We start from the raw sequence: 20,157 nt of genomic DNA on the forward strand, positions 1-20,157 counted from the left end.
CCCACAAAGGCTGCCATTTCCTTGTGACATTACTAGATGTGGTGGGCATAACTTTTTGAGAATAGCTTAGCACCCGCTTCTTTCCTGTCACCCATAGCCTCCACTTTCAGGGATCTGTGTTGTTGTCACACAGCAGCTGCAGGCGAATAAGAATGAAAGGCTTCTACATTCCTCATTGTGGGGCACCTCCATGTCTGTTTCAGGATCTCTGATTGGTTGAACTGACTGATTGGATTCTAGTTAGGGGAGTTATTCATTTGTACCTAGCTTTCCCACCATACCACTATGTTGCAAAGTGACCTACAGAATCAAACATTGTGCAAAACAAAACATTGTCCTAAACATTCAGATACAAGCAACTGGTCCAATGTACAATTTCACAGCACATTGCCAGGCAAAGAAAAAGAAAAGACCAGCCTCCAAAGCAAAGAGTCTTTACAATGCCTCTGAAAGTGGGCCAGTGTGGAAGCCCTCCTACCTGCCTCCAGGAGGCTGTTCTAAAAGGTTAACAGTGGTGGTGGAAAGTTAAGTGCAATCAAGTCACAACTGACTTCTGGTGACCCCATGAGCTTTTCAAGGCAAGAGACATTCAGAGGTGCTTTGCTATTGCCCACCACTCCCACTGAAATACTTCCCAGGGCCAACCCTGCTTAGCTCTGAGATCTGATGAGATCAGGTTAGCTTGGGCTGTCCAGGTCAGGGTAAAGGGCTGATGCTACTGCTGAAAAAGAAGACCATGTTCAAGCCATAGCAGATAAGAAGTTATGGACTTGTATGAATGACAGTTTTAAATTTTTGTTCAATCTTACAGTGGTCTGAACCTGACAAAAGAACCATGTCACCAAAGTGCTTGAATTGTATACCACGCCTTCATCTTGACCCTGGGATGGAAAGGCAGACTTAATATTTCCCTGATACTAGTGGTTCTTGTTTTTCTATTCCTGCAGGCTTTAAATAGGATGGTGATTAATGAGACACTATGAGTCAAAAGTGGATCATAAATTACCATTAAATGCATCATTATGTTATCTTTGAAAAGTGCAGCAGGTTTCACCTGACAGATAAGAGCTTTCCTTTTGTCAAGGCAGCAGATGAACAAGGAGGTAAAATGGAAATATATCAAAATTAAGTGTTATCTTTGACAGAGAAACAACGGTAAATTTCTTCAAAGAGTCAACAATCTATTACGGGAGCTTATACTCCCCACTGTTTCCTCCCAGCCTTTTGGCTTTAAATTATGCTGTAGGTTTACATAATATAGAATTGATATATGTATGGATCACTGCCCTGCTGCTTCATGAATTGTACTTGGATGCAGGGGTCATCGTGATGGATCAGTTATAAAAAGAATGAATTGCTTCCTGTTCTGCCAGCTGATTTGATCAGAGTCTGAAGTTTATTGGGAAGTGCAAGTTACATATATGAGATGGAATCCAAGTCATGCATTCTTTTCGGTTGGTGGGTGATTACATTAACTATTGTACAACCCACCTACCCCAATAATTCAAAGCAGGTTGTTCAGCAACAGCAAATAAGCTCCAAAGTAATTTGTTCCTTGGTAGTGGAAGTGAACCTCAACCATCACTGAGTCTGTCACTTGCTAACAAGCAATTTGTGAGGCAGCTCCAGGTCCTGACGACATAAGTGAACTCAGACATCAGCAGATCTAAATTTCAGCCCTATTATCTCTTAAGTCAGCATCTGTGAGATAAGGCTGGCAGATGGAAAATAAGGTTCTGCTTTTTTCCCCAGGAGTCTTTTCAGCTGGTAAGACATAGCCCAGTTAAAACACAAATGGGTGGTATAAATTGGTAGAGTGATGCAAACAATTTGGGTTAGTGGAGCTGTCTGCATGGCAAGTAAACAGTGTTTGCATAACCTGGGCAAATTTCTTAAGGAAAACTGATTACATTTCTTACCTGCATCTTTCTCTGTCCTTTGCTCTGTATTTATTTCAAACATATTTCTGCCCTTCCATCTAAAAAAGACTCCAAAGATCCCAAAAATTATATAAAATCACACAAAACAATTTATAAATTTACTTAAAACAATAGTAGTAATATTAATAAAAAACAGATATAATAGCAGCAAGAAAACCATTCCAGAAATGTAAGAACATAAGAGAAGCCATGTTGGATCAGGCCAACGGCCCATCAAGTCCAACACTCTGTGTCACACAGTGGCAAAATTTTTTATATACACACACATACACTGTGGCTAATAGCCACTGATGGACCTGTGCTCCATATTTTTATCTAAACCCTTCTTGAAGGTGGCTATACTTGTGTCCACCACCACCTCCTGTGGCAGTGAATTCCACATGTTAATCACCCTTTGGGTGAAGAAGTACTTCCTTTTATCCGTTTTAACCTGTCTGCTCAGCAATTTCATCGAATGCCCACGAGTTCTTGTATTGTGAGAAAGGGAGAAAAGTACTTCTTTCTCTACTTTCTCCATCCCATGCATTATCTTGTAAACCTCTATCATGTCACCCCGCAGTCGACGTTTCTCCAAGCTAAAGAGTCCCAAGCGTTTCAACCTTTCTTCATAGGGAAAGTGCTCCAGCCCTTTAATCATTCTAGTTGCCCTTCTCTGGACTTTCTCCAATGTATGCCTTTATAAGCTGCCTTATATTAGACCATTGGTCTATCAAGGTCACGCTTGTCTACTTAGACTGGGTGTGGTTCTGCAGGGTCTTAGGTGGAGGTCTTTCCCTTTACCTACTTTCTGACCCTTTTAACTGAAGGTGACAGGGATTGAACCTGGGATCTTCTGCATGCAAATAAGATTCACCATCAGTTAGCCATGGCCTCTCCCCCATGGTCATAGTCATACAGGTCTCCCTCATAAGGATGTTCCATAATGCAGAATTCAGAAACTCAGAAGGCGTCGATGCATATGCTCACTTGCTGCACTTAAGATGGCTTCTGATGTAGACCTGAGTATTTGGGAAGGTTCATATGGGAGAAGGTGGTCTTTGTGGTATCTCATGTACTAAGAGTATCCAAATGGTAATTTACAAAAAGAAAAGAAAATAATGATTTTCAGAATTAGAATTTGAAGAAAGGTTAAGGCTTGATGGGCAAAGAGGGACTAAGCTAGAGAGAAGTCTGTTGCTGTAGTCATTTAGTGGTTATCTCCCACTTTAATAGTGATTTAATAGGGTTAGTATCTAAGTAGTTGCCATGTTTTGTCTATAATATCTGCCAAGAACCTGCCCTCCTTGTGTGACAAGCATACAAAAGCTCTCTCTCTCGGCTTGGCTTCGCGAACAAAGATTTAAGAAGGGTGCAATAGTCCACGTTTGCTGCAGGCTCGCTGGTGGCTGACAAGACCAATATGGGACAGGCAGGTCCGGCCACAGCGGCTGCAGGGAAAAGTCTGATTTAGGGTTGGTGCTGTAGCAGTGCGATTCTTCCTCAATCTCCTTTTGTCCTCAAGACCAGCTATGCGTGCGTTCTCAAAGGAAGAGACAGCCTGGTGGATGGTGTGCCTCCATGCTTTGCGATCTGAGGCTAGGTCAGACCACTGGTGATGGTTGATGTGACAGGTGCTAAGGGATTTCTTCAAGGAGTCCTTGTACCTCTTCTTTGGTGCCCCTCTATTTCGATGACCGGTGGAGAGTTCGCCATACAGGGCAATCTTGGGAAGGCGGTGGTTTTCCATCCTAGAAATATGCCCTGCCCAGCGCAGCTGCGTCTTCAACAGCAGTGCCTCAATGCTGGTAACCTCCGCCCGCTTGAGGACTTGTTATCAGTGGCTGCCTTTCCCCCTAAAGACTAGCCAGAGCATATGTATACACATCTTCTGGAAATGCTGCCAGACTTTTCCCATTTGACTGCCTTTCAGCAAGGAGCAGGGCTAAACAGGTGCTGAAGGTTTCTTGCTTCAGTTTTATCACTCAGAGCTGATTTTATGCTTTACATTGCTGTGAGCATGCAAAATTTCTGGAAGGGGTAAGCTAAAATTCCAGACATGAAAAAAAAATTGCACCAAAGTACAGCATTGGAATTGCTTTCTGGAATTTTATTTCTTTCATTTCTTTGAATCACTCTAGTAATTTCTCCCAGTGGCAGGTACAACATGCCAATCCTGCATCTGTAGATCATGATGTGCCCAAGAATGGGACAGAAGCAGCCTCAGTCAGAAGTTGATCTGCCTCTAACTGAAATGGCACAAAACTACTATGTAATCTGATATCAATATTGCATTCCTCTGTTACAGATGTTGGATGTCTTGAAGGGAAAAAAAGAGGCCCAGAGTAGATTTTTCATCCAGAATGTGGTTTTCTTCATCCAGAACCAACACAATGCGTACTGGATGATGTACAGAGTTCTTACTAATATAATCATGTTTCTACTTTGTACTAACTGAAGAAAAGCTTTGAAAATATTTCTGTCCTGAAGCGTGATATGGCATAGTCTCAGAAAGGTTTTCATTTTGTTTTTCATTTGTCAAATGATTTGTCCCTACTCATGAAAATTGAGCCACCCAGCAAGCTGCCTACTGAAATAAGCAGAAATTTTTATTAACCTTGGAGGTCTCTGCTCACTTTAGATACAGAACTTTAACGTAATGTATTAAAAATGTTATTTAAACTGAAAGCTGAATATAAGTAAGAGACTGAGGTATATATCAGGAGGCCTATGGTTCCAAACTTGTTAAGGACTAAGAGACCGAGCTTCAGATCTGGAATTCTGTCTGTTCTTCTGTATTGAATCTTGGCAAATGGTTAGCAGACTAACCAAAAGGTCTGAATCTTTTTTCTGCTGAGAATTCGCTAGATAATCTAAAACAAGCAATTCTCTTTCTTTCTCACACACACTCTCATGGAGATAGATCAAGATGGGTATCTGTGTTCATCTGTAGCAATAGAAAAGAGTAAGAGTCCAGTAGCATCTTAAGACTAACAGAATTTGTAGTAGCTCATACCCTACCACAAATTTTGTTAGTCTATAAGGTGCTACTAGACTCTCACTCTTTTCTACTCTCTCTCTCTCTCACACACACACACACACACAAATTAGGGAATAGTACCTTGCATGCCTAGGGTTCCCAGCCTCCCATTGGGGTCAGGGGTTCCTCCAATCTCGGGGCCTCCAACCCAGTGGCACAGGATTGGCTGACGGGGGAAGCCCTGCCCCTGAAGAGCTCCGATGGTACCCAACATGCCCAGGGTGATGATGTCACCCATAAGTGATGTAATTGTGCTGGGCATATCACCCGGGGATGCTCTAGCATTTTGATATAATGCTAGAGCATCCCCGTGCAATTCACCCAGTCTGATTATGTCACTTCTGGGGGACATCATTGTGCCGCATTCAGCACGCACAAGGATGTTCCCCTGCCAGCAGCCAGGTAGGATCTGGCAACCCTATGCCTGCCTTACAATTTACTTATTTATTTAGATATTTATATTCTACTTTCCTCCCCAGTGGGAAACCCATAGCAGCTTATAATATCAGTCCTTCCTACTCCATTTTATCCTCAAATCAACAACTCTGAAGTAGGTTAGGGAGAGAGAGTGACTATCCCAAGGTAATCCAGTGAGATTCCATGGCAGAGCAGAACTCAGATGTGGATTTCGAAGATCTTAGTCCTACACTGCAACTGTGGTCCATGCAAGCATTTTATTTGAAATTATTTATGTATTATTCACTGTAACCATAGTGACTGACACTTTGCTGATCACCATAAGAGCACAAGGGCAGTCACAGAAAGCAGGGCAGTTTCTGCATGCCGGGGAAAGCCTCAGAAAATAAAAGCTTCACCCTCAGTAAGCCTATCCCCTGCACTCCAATCCCAGCCTCTTCAGATAATTTCAGTGCTAAGGTGAAATTATCCTTACCCACTTGTAGTGGGAGTCCTCCTGCTAATGCTTCTGTATCCCCCCACACAGTAGATCAGCCAGGGGAAGATAGGGAGAAGTTATGTCACAAAACTTTAGGGTGTCCTGGGAAATGCTGTGGAGTTACCATAGAATTCTGGGGAATTCCTAGAGTGTCTGGTCATCACTTCCAGGTAAAACCCAGAGCTGAAACACTGATATTGGTCAGTGCTTCCTCTCTCTGTGCCCTGCCCATAAAAATTTCCCGGTGCTTGAGGGCAAAGACCTGGCAAGCATATTCACTGTTGATCTGTATTTCAGATGGTTGAGATTTAAAGAGCGACCTCAGTGTTTTCCTGCTTAAAATCAGCAGTGTAGCTGTACATCTCAGAGCTCTGAAATTCCTGCAAGAATGGACCCACAGTACATGTGTGTGGATTCTTTTTATCTTGCTCTCCTCATCTGCTTCATAATATGTAAAGGGTACATGAGGAGCAAACTCAAAACAGTACATAACATTGTGCTGAAAGCCCATACTCATTAAGTATTGTAATTAAATAAAACAAGGAGTGCTACTTTCAAGAATGTGCCACCTAACATTAGAAGAATGGGCAAGAGAACTGATACAGGAGAAGGGCTGGATTAAATCATCCATTCTAAAGCTGTGGCCACAGCTCGAGAGGCCTCAAAAAGCCAAAACTCCATCCAAAGTTTTTGGGAAACTGGAAAATGTGCAAACTTGCGGGATTTGAAATCACGTTTTGAATTTTTGTCAGGAAGCAAGTGTGCGTGCATTATAAAACTATGTAAATTCTTGTGGTTTGCTTTTTGAGGCGATGATGTTTAGAAATGATTTGTTAATTTGTTGCCTTTGTGCACCCCTTTTTAAGATTATGATGCTGCATGTTTTCAATATTCCATTGTTGTTTATGTTGAAAAGAATCTGAATTAGGAATAATAATAAATCGTGCTTTTTGTGTGGAAATGTGAGCTAGGAAAATTTGCTTGAGATTTCCCCACATCCCTCAGCCAAAATGTATTTCAGCTCTGTCACAAGCAGGGATTTACATTCTCTCCCAAGAAAGCAAAATGCTTTCTTCCCGTCCATTTCACTTTCCCTGGCTCCTTGCTCTTCTACAAGATACTAGAATATACATGCATACATGGCAGCATGAGTGATTTGCTGATCAGGTCTCCAGCAACTCCACTCTGTTCTGAGAGGTAAAGGTCGTTCCCTGTGCAAGCACCAGTCGTTTCTGACTCTGGGGCAACGTTGCATCACGACGTTTTCATGGCAGACTTTTTACGGGGTGATTTGCCATTGCCTTCCCCAGTCATCTACACTTTCCCCCCAGCAAGCTGGGTACTCATTTTACTGACCTCGAAAGGATGGAGGGCTGAGTCAACCTTAAGCTGGCTACCTGAACCCAGCTCCCACTGGGTTCGAACTCAGGTTGTGAGCAGAGTTTGGACTGCAGTACTACAGCTTTACCACTTTGCGCCATGGGGCGCTGTTCTGAGAACTCCCCTTTTATTATTCATTCCAAGGGAGGTAGCCAATTAGGCCCATTCCTTCCACTGAAACTAATTGCAGGCGGAAGGGGTATGTGTATGCACCCGGGTTTCTGAGTGGAGTATATCACTATGGTTACAGCAGAGTCAAGCAGAGAGAAAGATGACATTGCAATATTTCATAACATATAAGATTTTTCTGGGAAATGTTAAAGTTTAAGATTTGTTCCTATGATTTGAAGATGATTTATGTATTTATTTACATTATTTATAGTCCATATTTCTCACTGGGATTCAAGGCAGATTACACAGAGTGAGTCAATTCAATCAACAAGATGGGAATTCAGTAAACAATGAAATAGGATTTGGAATGTAGATCCAACCAGAAGTTTTTTTAAAAAGCACAGAAGCAAAGCATAAGGGTTAACATGACACATTCCAATGAACAAAATTACACAACAGGAGCCAGCCAGCAGCAAACTACATAGTAATAAAAACCAACCCCCAATAATTTATCCTAGTAACTGCAGAAATCCTTTTGTAGCAATGCTATCCTATTGCCTAAGTAGTATCTTCTTGGATAATTTGGTTTTACATAGATTCAGGTGGGCAGCTGAGTTAGTCTGAAGCAACACAACAAAGTTTGAGTCCAGTGGCGCTTTTAAGACCAACAAAGTTTTTTTCAATGTATAAGTTTTGCGAGAACACAAACTTCTTCAAATACAATGAAATGGAAATTACGAGTCAATACGTATAGGTAGAGGGTGAGCAGTATATTAGGATACAACATAATGAAGTTTTAACAGATTCAAGGACCAAATAGGAATAACAAGCAGTATATATAGTTATCATTTGTTTGGGTTTAATTCCAGGGGGAAATATATTGAAGGAAATAAATATGTCAAAATTGGAGATTGATGGGCAGACGTATCCTTAATTGTGGAACGCTGAGAGTAATTAACTGGGACCCTGCCATTATACTCTACCCATCTTCTCTCAAGCATAGAGGCTTACAGCATCCCCTTCTTTGAAATGGAGTGATTGGCTGTTTCCAGACCAGAGAACTACATTCCAGTCTACCATTCCAAATTACATTACATTCTGCTGTTCACTACATTACATTAGAATCAATTATTCTAATCTACTATTCCAAATAAGAAATACAAAAAAGAGGATGTATGGCTGTTCTGGGGGATTAGTGAGAGTACAAATGTAAGGACTGAATGAGGTTAACATTTGTAGTGAGTTAAGAAACCAGTATCCCTAAATCCTGGGGATTCCATTGTTCTAAATGTTGTAATTAGGAATGGGCATGAACCAGGAAAATGGTGGTTCGTGGGATTTCACAAACCACTGTTCATGAACCTCCATGAACTTTTCCATTTATCAAACCGATTTGAGTTCATGAGGTTTGTAAAGAGGCGGCATTTTAAAATGCCTCCCCTGCCCTCTTTGAGTATTGTTGCTGCAGTGGCACACCTCCAGGATTGAAAGGAAGGCAATTTGTCTTCCCTTCACTTGTGGAGGTGTGCCACCAAGGCTGCATGACTCCAGAGAGCGAAGGGGGGATTTTAAATGCTTCCCCTCCCCTCCCTGAGTCATGTCACAACAGCAGCATGCCTCCAGGAGTGAAAGAAAGGCAGTTTGCCTTCCCCCGATTTGTGGAGGTGTGCTGCCAGGGCAGAGTGACTCCCGAGAGTTAAGGGGGGATTTTTAAATGCATCCCTTTCCCTCCCCGAGTCACACCACAGCAGCGGCACATCTCCAAGAGTGAAGTGAAGGCATTTTAAGAGACCTGTGAACTGGCGCAAAAACATGGCAGTTCTTGGGTGGTTTGCAAACAATGGATACTTTAGTTCCAAAAAGGTTTGTTGTAGATCTTGCAGGTGAGAATCACTGTTTGTAGGATTGGAACAGATGCGGCTATAGTGTAGAGCCTGGGCTGTATATAATGGAATATGTTTAGGATGATAGCTGGAGGCATGTAGGTATGTTTGTCAATAAGTAGGTTTCCAGTATAAGGTAGTGTCTATGTGTGCATTGTGTATTTTTACAGTAGTGTCCAGGAAACATATTTCTTCATAGATTGGTTCACTGTCAGGTTTATAGTGGAATAAAAGTTGTTGAATGCCTGGTGGAATATGTCCAGTACTTTCTTTACCATGTGTCCAGACAATAAATGTCATCAGTGTTTCATAGGTATAAGAGAGGTATGAGTGGTGGGAGTTTAGGCAGCTTTGCTCCATAGTTTGCAGAAAGTGAGGCAAGTGGGAGCCTTCCTGACATTTTAAGGCAGGCTATTCCACAAGGTGGGGAGCCACAACAAAGGAGGAATATGTGCAGGCAGTTATTCATTTTGCCCATTTGTGGACTGGCAGCTGCAGAAGGCCCTGGGCCAATTGTATCTGACTACGGAAACATTCTATAGAATTATTTATCTTTAAGTTATTCTGGAGTGGGGAAAATCTTTGATTCTAAAGTGGTTTAATAAAACTCCAGCACATTTAAGACAGTTCACTAAATAATAAGTGATTCGTTGGATAAAACCTTCCACCTGTATCATGCACTGGCAGCTTTCCCATCCATGTCTTTTCAGGTCCTCCGTTGTATGATGCTCTTCCCTACAATCGAGCGAATGGCACAGTCCCCACAAGGCAGGATCATGACACCCTTCCTCTGCCAGTTTCGTTACCTTGTCTACATGCCAATATACCTAATGACACTTCTCCCAGAAAAAATCAAAAGATCCGTGGTGCGCTTTGTGCTACGAGGACTGAAATTCCGTGATGAACCTTCAGTAATGGCTTCTTTAGATCTGACTGAAATGGATTGTGTTGGTGAGTAGAATATGCAATTTAAAAAAAAAAACCCTAAACATATGTAATGGCAGCATCAATATATGCAGAGTATTTTTAATCCCATAACTGTGTAAAACGTAGTTTACTTTCATTAACTCTGAAATTATGGGTTCAAATCCTGCATAATGCAGTATGTCAAATGGGCTTACTTTTTCAGAAATGCAGTCCACTGAATTAAGGCAGCACTGGCTGGGCTGTGACTCAGTGGTGGAGCATCTAGGTCCTGGGTTCAGTCCCTGACCTCTCCAGTTAAAAGGAGCAAGTGAAAGGCAATGTGAAACACCCCTTCCAGAGAAAAGGTGAGCCATTGCCAGTCTGAGTAGACAGTACTGATCTTGATAGACCAAGGATCTGATTCAGTATAAGGCAGCTTTATGTGTTCATGTGGAGGACAGTCATAGGTGACATGATCTCTGATGCCATTTTAGAGCTCTATCCAGCCTGTGTAACCCCCAGGCACAGCATTGTCAGGTTATGTGCACAGTCCTCTTTCCCCCGCCACCCCCAATGGCTGTAGATTAAGCAGGGTTTGTAACATGGACATTTCTCAGTACTCTGCTGCAAAACAGGTACCTCCTTAGCAGCAGCATGACTGCCTGCCAAAATTACTCTAGGAAAGGGTGACTTTATTTTTAAGCTGTCTTTCTGCCCAGTGTACATTCCCCAAGGCAGCAAACTGTAAAAATATTAAAACACATTAACAAATAAACACATGAACAGGAGGAAAGGTCAGTGAGAATCATGAGCTGAAGCTAAGGAAAAGGACAAAAGTCTTCACTTGTTCATGGAAGACAATGATAGAAGGAGAGTTGGTTTTATACTCTCCTTTTTTCTACCCTAAGGAGTCTCAAAGCAGCTTACAACTGTATTCCCTTCCTCTCCCCACAACAGACACCTTGTGAGGTAGGTGGAGCTGAGACAGTTCTGACTGGAGGAATCAAACCCAGATATCCAGATTAGAGTGCACAGTTCTTAACCATTACTCACAGTGGCTCAGAAGTGAATAATCTCTTTGAAGAGGGAATTCCATAATTTTGTGTTTCCTATTCTGAGAGGAACACTGTTGTGTCCTGTCCTGAGACCCAGCATTTCTGGCTGACTATGGATTTTGTCCATGTTGCATCAGGCTGGGCTGCCCAGAACTTTGTAGTTAAAGATATTGACATTTGTGGCAGAAAATCTTGAGCCTTAGCTACACTTTCTTATTTTTAGCAAAATAATTTAGAGAATTAACAATAAAAGAGGGGATGGCTGTTTAAAAGCTGAGATCTGGAATAATTCTCAGGCAGGTTTTATGAGGTTTTTCCTATCTCTTTTAGTCAATATGCATGTGAAAGTATTCCTGTATTTTATTCATCATCTCTTTAACTCTCTTCTTTTCCCAGTCCTCTTCTCTTGCTGGCTTCTGGCCGCTATTTAAATCTGTGATAGAGCATGCTATCAAAATTACTTGTGAGATCAGTCCATTAGAATAGTATTTATTCTGCATATGTTGCAGGTAGAGAAGGAATGAGATTCTATTTTTTATAATGTATTTATTTTTCATATGGTGAAGAATATGTAAACGTAGTTTATTTAAAAAAAACCAATAATTTTCTTTAAAACAAAACTGAGCCTCAATTTTGGTAAAATCTGGAGCTGCTGAAGGCCAGATATAGGTTCATTGTGGGTATAGCCCACTGCAAGTTGACTGGATATCCCTATATAGGGATTCACATGCTGGAGATCACCAACAGGTCAATAGGTGCTGAGCTAGGATTGCCAGGTCTGTGTTGGAAAATACCTGGAGACTTTGGGGATGAAGCTGGAAGAGGGTGGGATTTGGGGAGGGGAGGGACCTCAGCATGGTACAATGCTATAGACTCCACCCTTCAAAGCAGCCATTTGCTCCAGGAGAACCGTTCACTGCCAGCTGGAGAGCAGTTGTAAAAGTGGGAGGTCTCCAGGCCCCACCTGGAAGGCGGCAATTCTAACCTGCTGACAAGCCCAATTTCAGCACAGTTTAAATGGAAGCAAAGGCAGACACCACTTTGCTCTATATATTAATCTTTGGGCCTTTCTTCACTAGTCCTTTATTCTGGTTCAGCCCTGTCCCTGAACTGACATTCTACACTACATTCTAGTTCACCCCTGTTTTTATCTTTTTTTTCCCTATTTCCACATTTAATTGAGGTCACCCCAGTTTCACCCCACAATTGTCTGTAATAATCAGAGATAAATGCAAGGTAAATGGCTGCAAGTCGAACTCAGAGAAAACCCTGGTTGAGGTCCAAGTGCAGAAAGTCCCTTGTATATAATTCAACCCCTATCGCAGCTAAGGCTGGGGCCCGCATTTGCCTCCCCAGAAGGATGTGAGGCTAATGGGCCTTCGTGCCCATCCAGGGACTGGGAGAGGGCAGGACGCTGGGGTTTTATAAGCCCCAGCCCCGCCTGAGAGCACGCAGTTGCTCTCCGACACTCAGCCCACCCGCCTGCCCAGTAAAGTGCAGGTTTCACCAGTCGCCAGTTGATGGGACCAGGTAGGAATTTTTTCATCCCAACTGATTGGCCTTGATTGGGATGTTTTTCGCCTACCTTGCACTGTACATCTGAGGTTAGGGATGTTATCTAGGATGTTAGTTTGAAGTTGGTCACTGGCAGGAATTCAGGTGGGGCATACACGACACATCCGGTGAGCACCCTGTGTCCTCCCCGTTTTGGGGCATTATCGGTGGGGCAGGATCGGCAGCTGGGCTGTACGGCTCTCTGTCGTGATGGCCAGCCACCTGGTGCTCTCACCTTGATGGGCTCCCCTGGGTTGGGAGGCCCAGGCAAGGGAGCGCAACCCAGACTCAGCTGCCTGGCAGTAGCCGTAGTGTCAGCTCATGCTGGGGGCAGGGTGACTCCCCCTATACAGGAAGAGGCAGGGTATGATTAGACCCTGGGCTCATCCTGTGGTTGGTGCCCCACAGCATTTAATATGTTAATAAAATGGCCCCGATTTATACCCCAACACAGGTGTTTGCCTCTTTATTCTGACTGGGGGGGGGGCAATGGAAGTGTTGGTACTGGCCTCAGTTGAACCATGATTTTCCTCCCAGATATGTCAAGACTGATTCCAGGTCTGAGGAGAACGAATGTGATAGTATTTGGCCAAAGCTCTGGTCATACAACTCAGCTCTGGGAGCTCATTTGATTCCAGCAATTCCACCATTTCAGGATTCAGTCCTCTCTCACCTTGAACAGATTTTGAAACCTCTTTACGTAATGAGCCCATGTTGAGAATGACTAGTTTTATTTGGCTGTACTTTGCTCAGCTGCCTTTAAATGAAATTAAGTACTCATTGATTTCAATGAACAGCCTTGCTTGGAAATGAATCACTGCGGTTGACTGAGTTCAAAAGAAATGCCCACAAACATTAAGGCTCTGAGAGAGAGAAAGAGTTTTATATGGCAACAAGCTCTTAGACCTTCCTGTATAGGTCTAAGTAATCTAGGAAGTGGCATGGCCCATAGCATGTGCTTCCCATTAGCAATAACTGACAGTATCTTGGTCAGCAATCTTGCCTATTTTAACTCAGCTTTACCACTCTGCAAGTTTGTGCAGCAAAAGAAAAAGGGTGGGAGGGGGAACGTTGTTGCAAGCATATCCTCCTGCCCTTTAATAACCCATTAGGTATGGTCCAGGAATATTCAGCAAATGAATTTATTCCTCTTCTCAGGAAGTTTGTGTCAACTCATTAAAATGTGTGCATGTTACCTTTGGCTTGAGCATCTGCCTCATTGCTGTAATTGTAATGAAAGCCGTGATTAAGGGCAACCCAAAAAAAAAAAAAAGATGGTAAAAGTTTCCTTAAAAGTAATGTGTCTGCTAGAACAAAATAACCTGCCAGGGACTTGTTACCGCGTCCGGAGCTTACTCACAACAATATGTTTTCTCTCCTCTGAAAAGGAAATGAGATTTAGAAAACTTAATTATAACAAGGCCTAAGGTTCCAGGGCCTGTCTCCACCAAGGCCAAGAAGCAAAGCACCATTTAGAAGGAGCAGGGCCTGGAGCAAGTTCTTGGCTCAGCTAGAGATAATGGGAGGGTTGCCATTGGCTTTGGTGGAATTGGAGACTTTTCTCCTAGGTATGCAGAAAGAAGAACCAAATAAAATACTTCCCTGCATTAGAGGACAAGGGCCATGCTTTGTGTTACCTATCTCAACGCTTATACAAAAGCCGTTTGCATTAAAGTTATGCTTTCCTTAAAGCCAAATCATATATTTTGCTTCTGTATTCTAGGTGGCATTAGGAAATTGTTAATGCATTTAACAACATTAGAAGCAAGAGCAGCTTGGGAAATTGTATGTCCAGCCCCTCAGCTAAACATTTAATTTCAGCACTGTCATTATAGTAACAAAGCGGGAAAAGAGTGAATTGAAAATATATACATTGAAAATATATGCAATATTCATAACATACAAGTTTACAGTATTCATAAAGTGTTAACATCAGACAAACCCTGGATATGGATAGGCAGCTGAATAGAGAAAGGGTTTAGAGCCAACTGCAATAATATGCACAGTAAACTGTTCTTTTAGCATTTAGAACAAAACTTGGGCAACTGTTATGGGAGAAGATACTGGGAAAATGTTATGATACTAAGGTCTATTTTATGTTAAGAATTTTAGATAGTTTAACTCATCTTTTCAAGTTCCATGTAAAACTCCAGCTCCAGACTGATCTCATCCGCTCTTCTGGCTTGCTCAGGGTCACAGGCTGTGAACTAAGGGGTATGGAGAAAATGCCCTTGGGTTCTTGCCTTTCTGCTTGTGCCAAAGGCAAGTTGGTATTCAAACTGGAAAGCCAGTTATTCAAAGTGGGCACCTTTGTGATTTTGCAATGGCTTCTCTAGTCCCTGCAAAAGTTGGGAATTCTGAGATAAGGAACGTGATCCTACATACTTTCCTTTGAAAAATAACAGGACATCAGTTTTGTTGGAGTCAGAACGAATACATGAGAAGTGCCCTTGGTCCACCAAGGTCAGCATTGTCTATTCAGACTTGTGGCAGCTCTTCAAGGCCTCAGGAAAGAGGTCTTCCACATTATCTGCTACCTTTCTAACTGGAGATGTTAAGGATTGAACTTGGAACCTTCTGCATGCATGCCAACCAGATGTCCTACAACTGGACCACATCTCCTCTCCAGTGACTTGGATCCCACAGATTTGCTCAAGTTGTCTTCTGTGGGAGGAAAGTGCCACTGCTAGTGCAACAAGTCCACAGGATCCAGCCCATTAATTAGAAACTGTAGAAATTAGGTACAGGTTCTTACATAGAAATATAGGCAGACAGACAGACAGATAGATCTTTATTGGAGTAAAAAAAAAAAGACCTAAGTAACATTTGCAATCGATTAAGATCATATACAAAAGTTAAATACGTATGATTAAAATAAGAACATCAATTTTATAACAAAACATAATACAGAAATATAGAGCTTGAAGGGACATAATCTCACCCACCTCCTGCATAACGCAGGAAATTCACAACTACCTTCAACTCTGCAATCCCCCAGTGACTCCTGCTGTATACAGAGGAAGGCCAAAAATCTCTAGGATACCTGGCCTGAAACAAATTCCTTCCTGACCAGAAAGTAGCAAAAGGCATTACCCTGGGCATGTAAGAAAGGGCCACAAGTCATCCCTTCCTGCCCTCTCTTTCATGATCTGCCTAAATTCACAGAATCAGCATTGCTGTCAGATGACCATCTAGCCTCTGTTTAAAAACCTTTGAAGAGACCGCCACCTCCCGAGGAAGCCTATTCCATTGAGAAACTGCTCTGTCAGGAAGTTCTTCCTAATGCTAAGCTGCAAACTCTTTTGATTTAGTTTCAATTCATTGGTTCTGGTTTAACCTTCTGGAAAGGAAAGGTCCCCTGTGCAAGCACCAGTCGTTTCCGACTCTGAGGTGACATTGCTTTCACAACATTTTCACGGCAGACTTTTTATGGGATGGTTTGCAATCGCCTTCCCCAGTCATCTACACTTTCCCCCCAGAAAGCTGGGTACTCATTTTACCGACCTTGGAAGGATGGAAGGCTGAGTCAACCTCGAGCCGGCTTCCTGAAAATCCAGCTTCCGCCAGGGATCGAACTCAGGTTGTGAGCAGAGCTTAGGACTGTAGTACTGCAGCTTTAACTTTCTGCACTATGGGGCTCTTTTCTTAACCTTCTGAAGCAACAGCAAATAACTCTGCACCATATTTTATATGACAGCCCTTCACATACTTGAAGATGATTATCATATCACCTCTTAGTCGTCTCCTCTCCAAGCTAAGCATACCCAGCTCCTTCACCTATTCCTTGCTATCTAAGTTGCACTGCTCTGGAGGACATGTTCTAGCCTGTCAACATCCTTAAACTGCAGTGCCCCAAACTGAACACAATACTCCAAGTGAATTCTAAGAAGAACAGAGTAAAGCAATACCATCACATCACATGATCTGGATGCTATACTAAGGTTGATGCAGCCCAAAATCACATTTGCCTTTTAGATATCACATCTCACTGCTGACTCATGTTCAGTGGATGGTCTACTAAGACTCCTAGATCCTTTGCCAAGACAGGTCTCCCTATCCTGTGATTATGCATTGGATTTTTTCTACCTAAATGCAGAACTTTACATTTATCCCTATTAAAATTCAATTAATTTGTTTTAGCCCAATTTTCTAGCCTGTCAAGATCATCCTGTATTTTGATTCTTTTTTTTTACTCCCAATTTAGTGTCCTCACAAATTTAATCAGCACCTCTTCTGTTTCTTCATCAAAGTCATTTATAAACAATGTTGAATATCACAGGCCCAGGACAGATCCCTGAAGCCCTCCCCAAGAGAATGAGGAACCATTAATAAGCATGTAACATGGGTACTTTTTATGTCATTATTCTGCAGTATATTTCAATAAAGCAGTAACTCTTCTTTCTTTCTGGTTAATTTTAAGAATTTATAGTCTGAAAAATAGTTTCCAGTGAGCACATAAGTAGCAGTTTTAAGATGAGGGCAGACGGGTCTGTAGCTATATAGCACAGGATTTATTGTCCACTAGCTTGACTGGCAAACTTCCTCCATTTGTTTCTGTAAAATTTCCACAAAAGCACAGACATTACATAATGGGTAAACACTGCAAGTCTTTTTTAAAGAGGCAGGCTGGTAGGTCAGAGGTTAACGTCTGGATGACAGCGAAGATATAGATAAGCACAGCAAGCAAAAAAAAAACCCCTCCTTTTTTCTGAAAAGCCTATATGCAGTGAGTTCTTTGCAATCTAGAATCTGTGGCTTCTCTTAAGGAATTTCCTTGTTTGTTTAACCTGTTTATTGACCAGGGGAGTAATGGAGACAGTTCATTTTATGATATTTGGAAATAGTGGAAGGGACTGAGAAAAAAAATCTTATCTTGGGAAACAGCATTTGAAATCATTATAAAGAATGTAGTGGAAACAACAATTCTCCTTCTGCTTCATACTAAGAAAGCATAACAGTGAGTATAAAAAGAGCTCTGGCACCAAAATGGACCAATAATGCGCAAAGAATAAGGTGAGGGGCCTTTCTACTCTACTCTCCACCATCTGGCTGAAAGCCAGTGCACAGTTTCTCTTGGACGAAGGGTGGAGGATTCAGAAGGGCTGTGTGCTCTTCTGGTTTTTCTTCTTCTTCTTGAAACCTGGAGTTAAGAGGATGGCTGAGACTCGAAAACTCCTCTTTATTTGCTACAAGGTAGGGATGAGTGGTGGCCTAACTTTGCCTATCATAAAAATAGGAGCATGGCATGAGACCTAACTTTGGGCAAGAATCAAAACTTGTGGTCCCACAATTTTAGTCTTTTTTTCCCCTTCTAAACAGAAAGAAGCATCTGAGGCTTCACCCAAGCCTGCTTGGTATGAATTGAACTGGGGGGAAACAAACATTCAGATATGAATGATATGTAGCACCGAAGATGCTTTGTAGCCTATCATATGAACGGAGCACAAGTTAGAGTTGCCAGGTCCGACTCAAGAAATATCTGAGGACTTTGGGGATGGAGCCAGGAAACTTTGGGGGTGGAGCCAGGAGCAAGGGTGTGGCAAGCTTGACTGAACTCCAAGGGGAGTTCTGGCAATCACATTTAAAGGACCTGTGCTCTTTTTTAAATGCCTTCCCTCCATTTGAAAACAATGAAGGACAGGGGCACCTTCTTTTGGGGCTCAGAATTGGACTCCCTGGTCCAATCTTTTTTGAAACTTGGGGAAGAGGGTGTTTTGAGGCGAGGCTCTGGATGCTATGCTGAAAATTTGGTGCCTGTACCTCAAAAAACAGGAGGGCCCCCCAGAGCCCCAGATACCCAGGGACCAATTATCCATTATACCCTATGGGAATTGGTCTCTATAGGGAGTAATGGAGTGCCTAGCAGATATTTCCCTCTCCCACTTTCTGATAACCCTGAAATGGGAGGAGGGCCTCCAAACCAAGGGAATCTCCTGCTCCCAACTGGAGATTGGCAATCCTAGCACAAATGTGTTAAAAGTCAGACTGCAATTATAAAAATAAGTGTGCATTACCAAAGAGTAAAATATGAGTTATTTATTGGAATGTGAGATGGAAGACTGAGTTTAAAGAAAAAGCAGGGTGGGATGCTAGAGGGCTCCTGGACAAGGGGAAAGGAGAGAAAGACCTGTGCAGTTATGATTTTGCTTATGCACAGATTGCCAATGCAGGCTGTAAAGTCTATTTTCTCTCCTCAAGTACCACATGGGAGCATCAGCCTGGAGCACCATCACAAAGCCCCTTTACCAGTTGTGCCTGCTCTGGCCTCAGCTCACAAAGCGACTCAAATTCAGTGGGGCAGTAGTATAAAATTGCAAGCTTAACTGCAAGCCGACTGGCCAGCAAGGCAATTATATGACTCTGTCATCACAGAGCCTGTTCTGTACACAACCATTCCACCCCTCTTTCAATATGCTGATTTAGTGACATTAAGAGGTGCTTGCATATTTCAAGCACAGACCGTGGGTAGAATGAACCAACACTGTCAGTTTTGAGTGTTCTCGTTTCTGGATTTTAAGAGAACTTTCCTGAAAAAGCAATGCCCAGGTTATGCTGCCTGCATCTTTTGACCTTTTGCTAGATGTCTAGCTAGACCAAAGACATAAATCCACGGTCCTGTCATTCCATAGCTCCTATGCTTTGTGCTTGTTGCACAGGCGCCATTTGACGTAAGAAATGATGTTCCATAATATACATTTTCCTTCCTTGCAGAAACACATTATATTTTATCACCTGCGTTCCAGGAAAAGGGGCCACAGAATAACGGCCTTTGCTGTGTTCACATTTCCTCTGCTACTGTTTATTTTCCTCCACAATGCTTAACTAGAAGGTTTACTTAATGTTGTCAGACAACTTACCTTCCCCTAGACAGCACTTAAGCATGGTATGAAAGAACTCTGCATCTTCTTTGTTTTCCCTTTTCATGAGATGAAGTTTTCCCCTATTGGGGGAAGAGATGCTCTTACGAACTGGGTGAAGAGAAACAAATGGCTTTTAAGCAATTTATTGTGTTGACAGTCCTATTCCTTTGTCCGGTGACCCTACTTCATAATTTACCCTGTTTCTGAATGAAGGAGAAAGAAAGAAGGATAAAAGTTTTACAAGGTCATTTTATTGCTTTTAAGTGTTTTGATTTCCCTGCGGATGCTCTGTGTGAAAAAAAAATGCTGTTTTGGTCTGGTTTCCGTAATTATGGTTTGTTGGTTTTTTAACAAAAATATTAAAAGCTCTCAGTTTTATTTCCATCATAAATATTACTCATGGAGCTTGAATGCTTTGATAATGAAACTGTTCATAACTTCCAAGAAATACGAAGCACAGTTTGGGGGCTTCTAACATCCTTCCTGAGGTTGTCATTTGGAGGAGAACTCATTTGCAGTGACTCATGCCGGGTGGTGTTAAGACTCTGGAAGAGGGG

General features: G+C 42.3%; 1 protein-coding gene across 1 annotated transcript in view; it reads left to right on the forward strand.

Annotated features, from left to right (window-relative positions):
* LDAH (lipid droplet associated hydrolase) overlaps positions 1-20,157 on the forward strand; it is a 136,525-nt gene that overhangs the window by 84,825 nt on the left and 31,543 nt on the right. The window contains exon 5 of the mRNA XM_060233469.1: positions 9,936-10,176. Within this exon, the coding sequence (XP_060089452.1) occupies positions 9,936-10,176 (241 nt within the window). The remainder of the gene's footprint in view (positions 1-9,935; positions 10,177-20,157) is intronic.

The sequence above is a fragment of the Heteronotia binoei genome, chromosome 1 (assembly GCF_032191835.1).
Source record: "Heteronotia binoei isolate CCM8104 ecotype False Entrance Well chromosome 1, APGP_CSIRO_Hbin_v1, whole genome shotgun sequence".
In the NCBI taxonomy this organism is placed as follows: domain Eukaryota; kingdom Metazoa; phylum Chordata; class Lepidosauria; order Squamata; family Gekkonidae; genus Heteronotia; species Heteronotia binoei.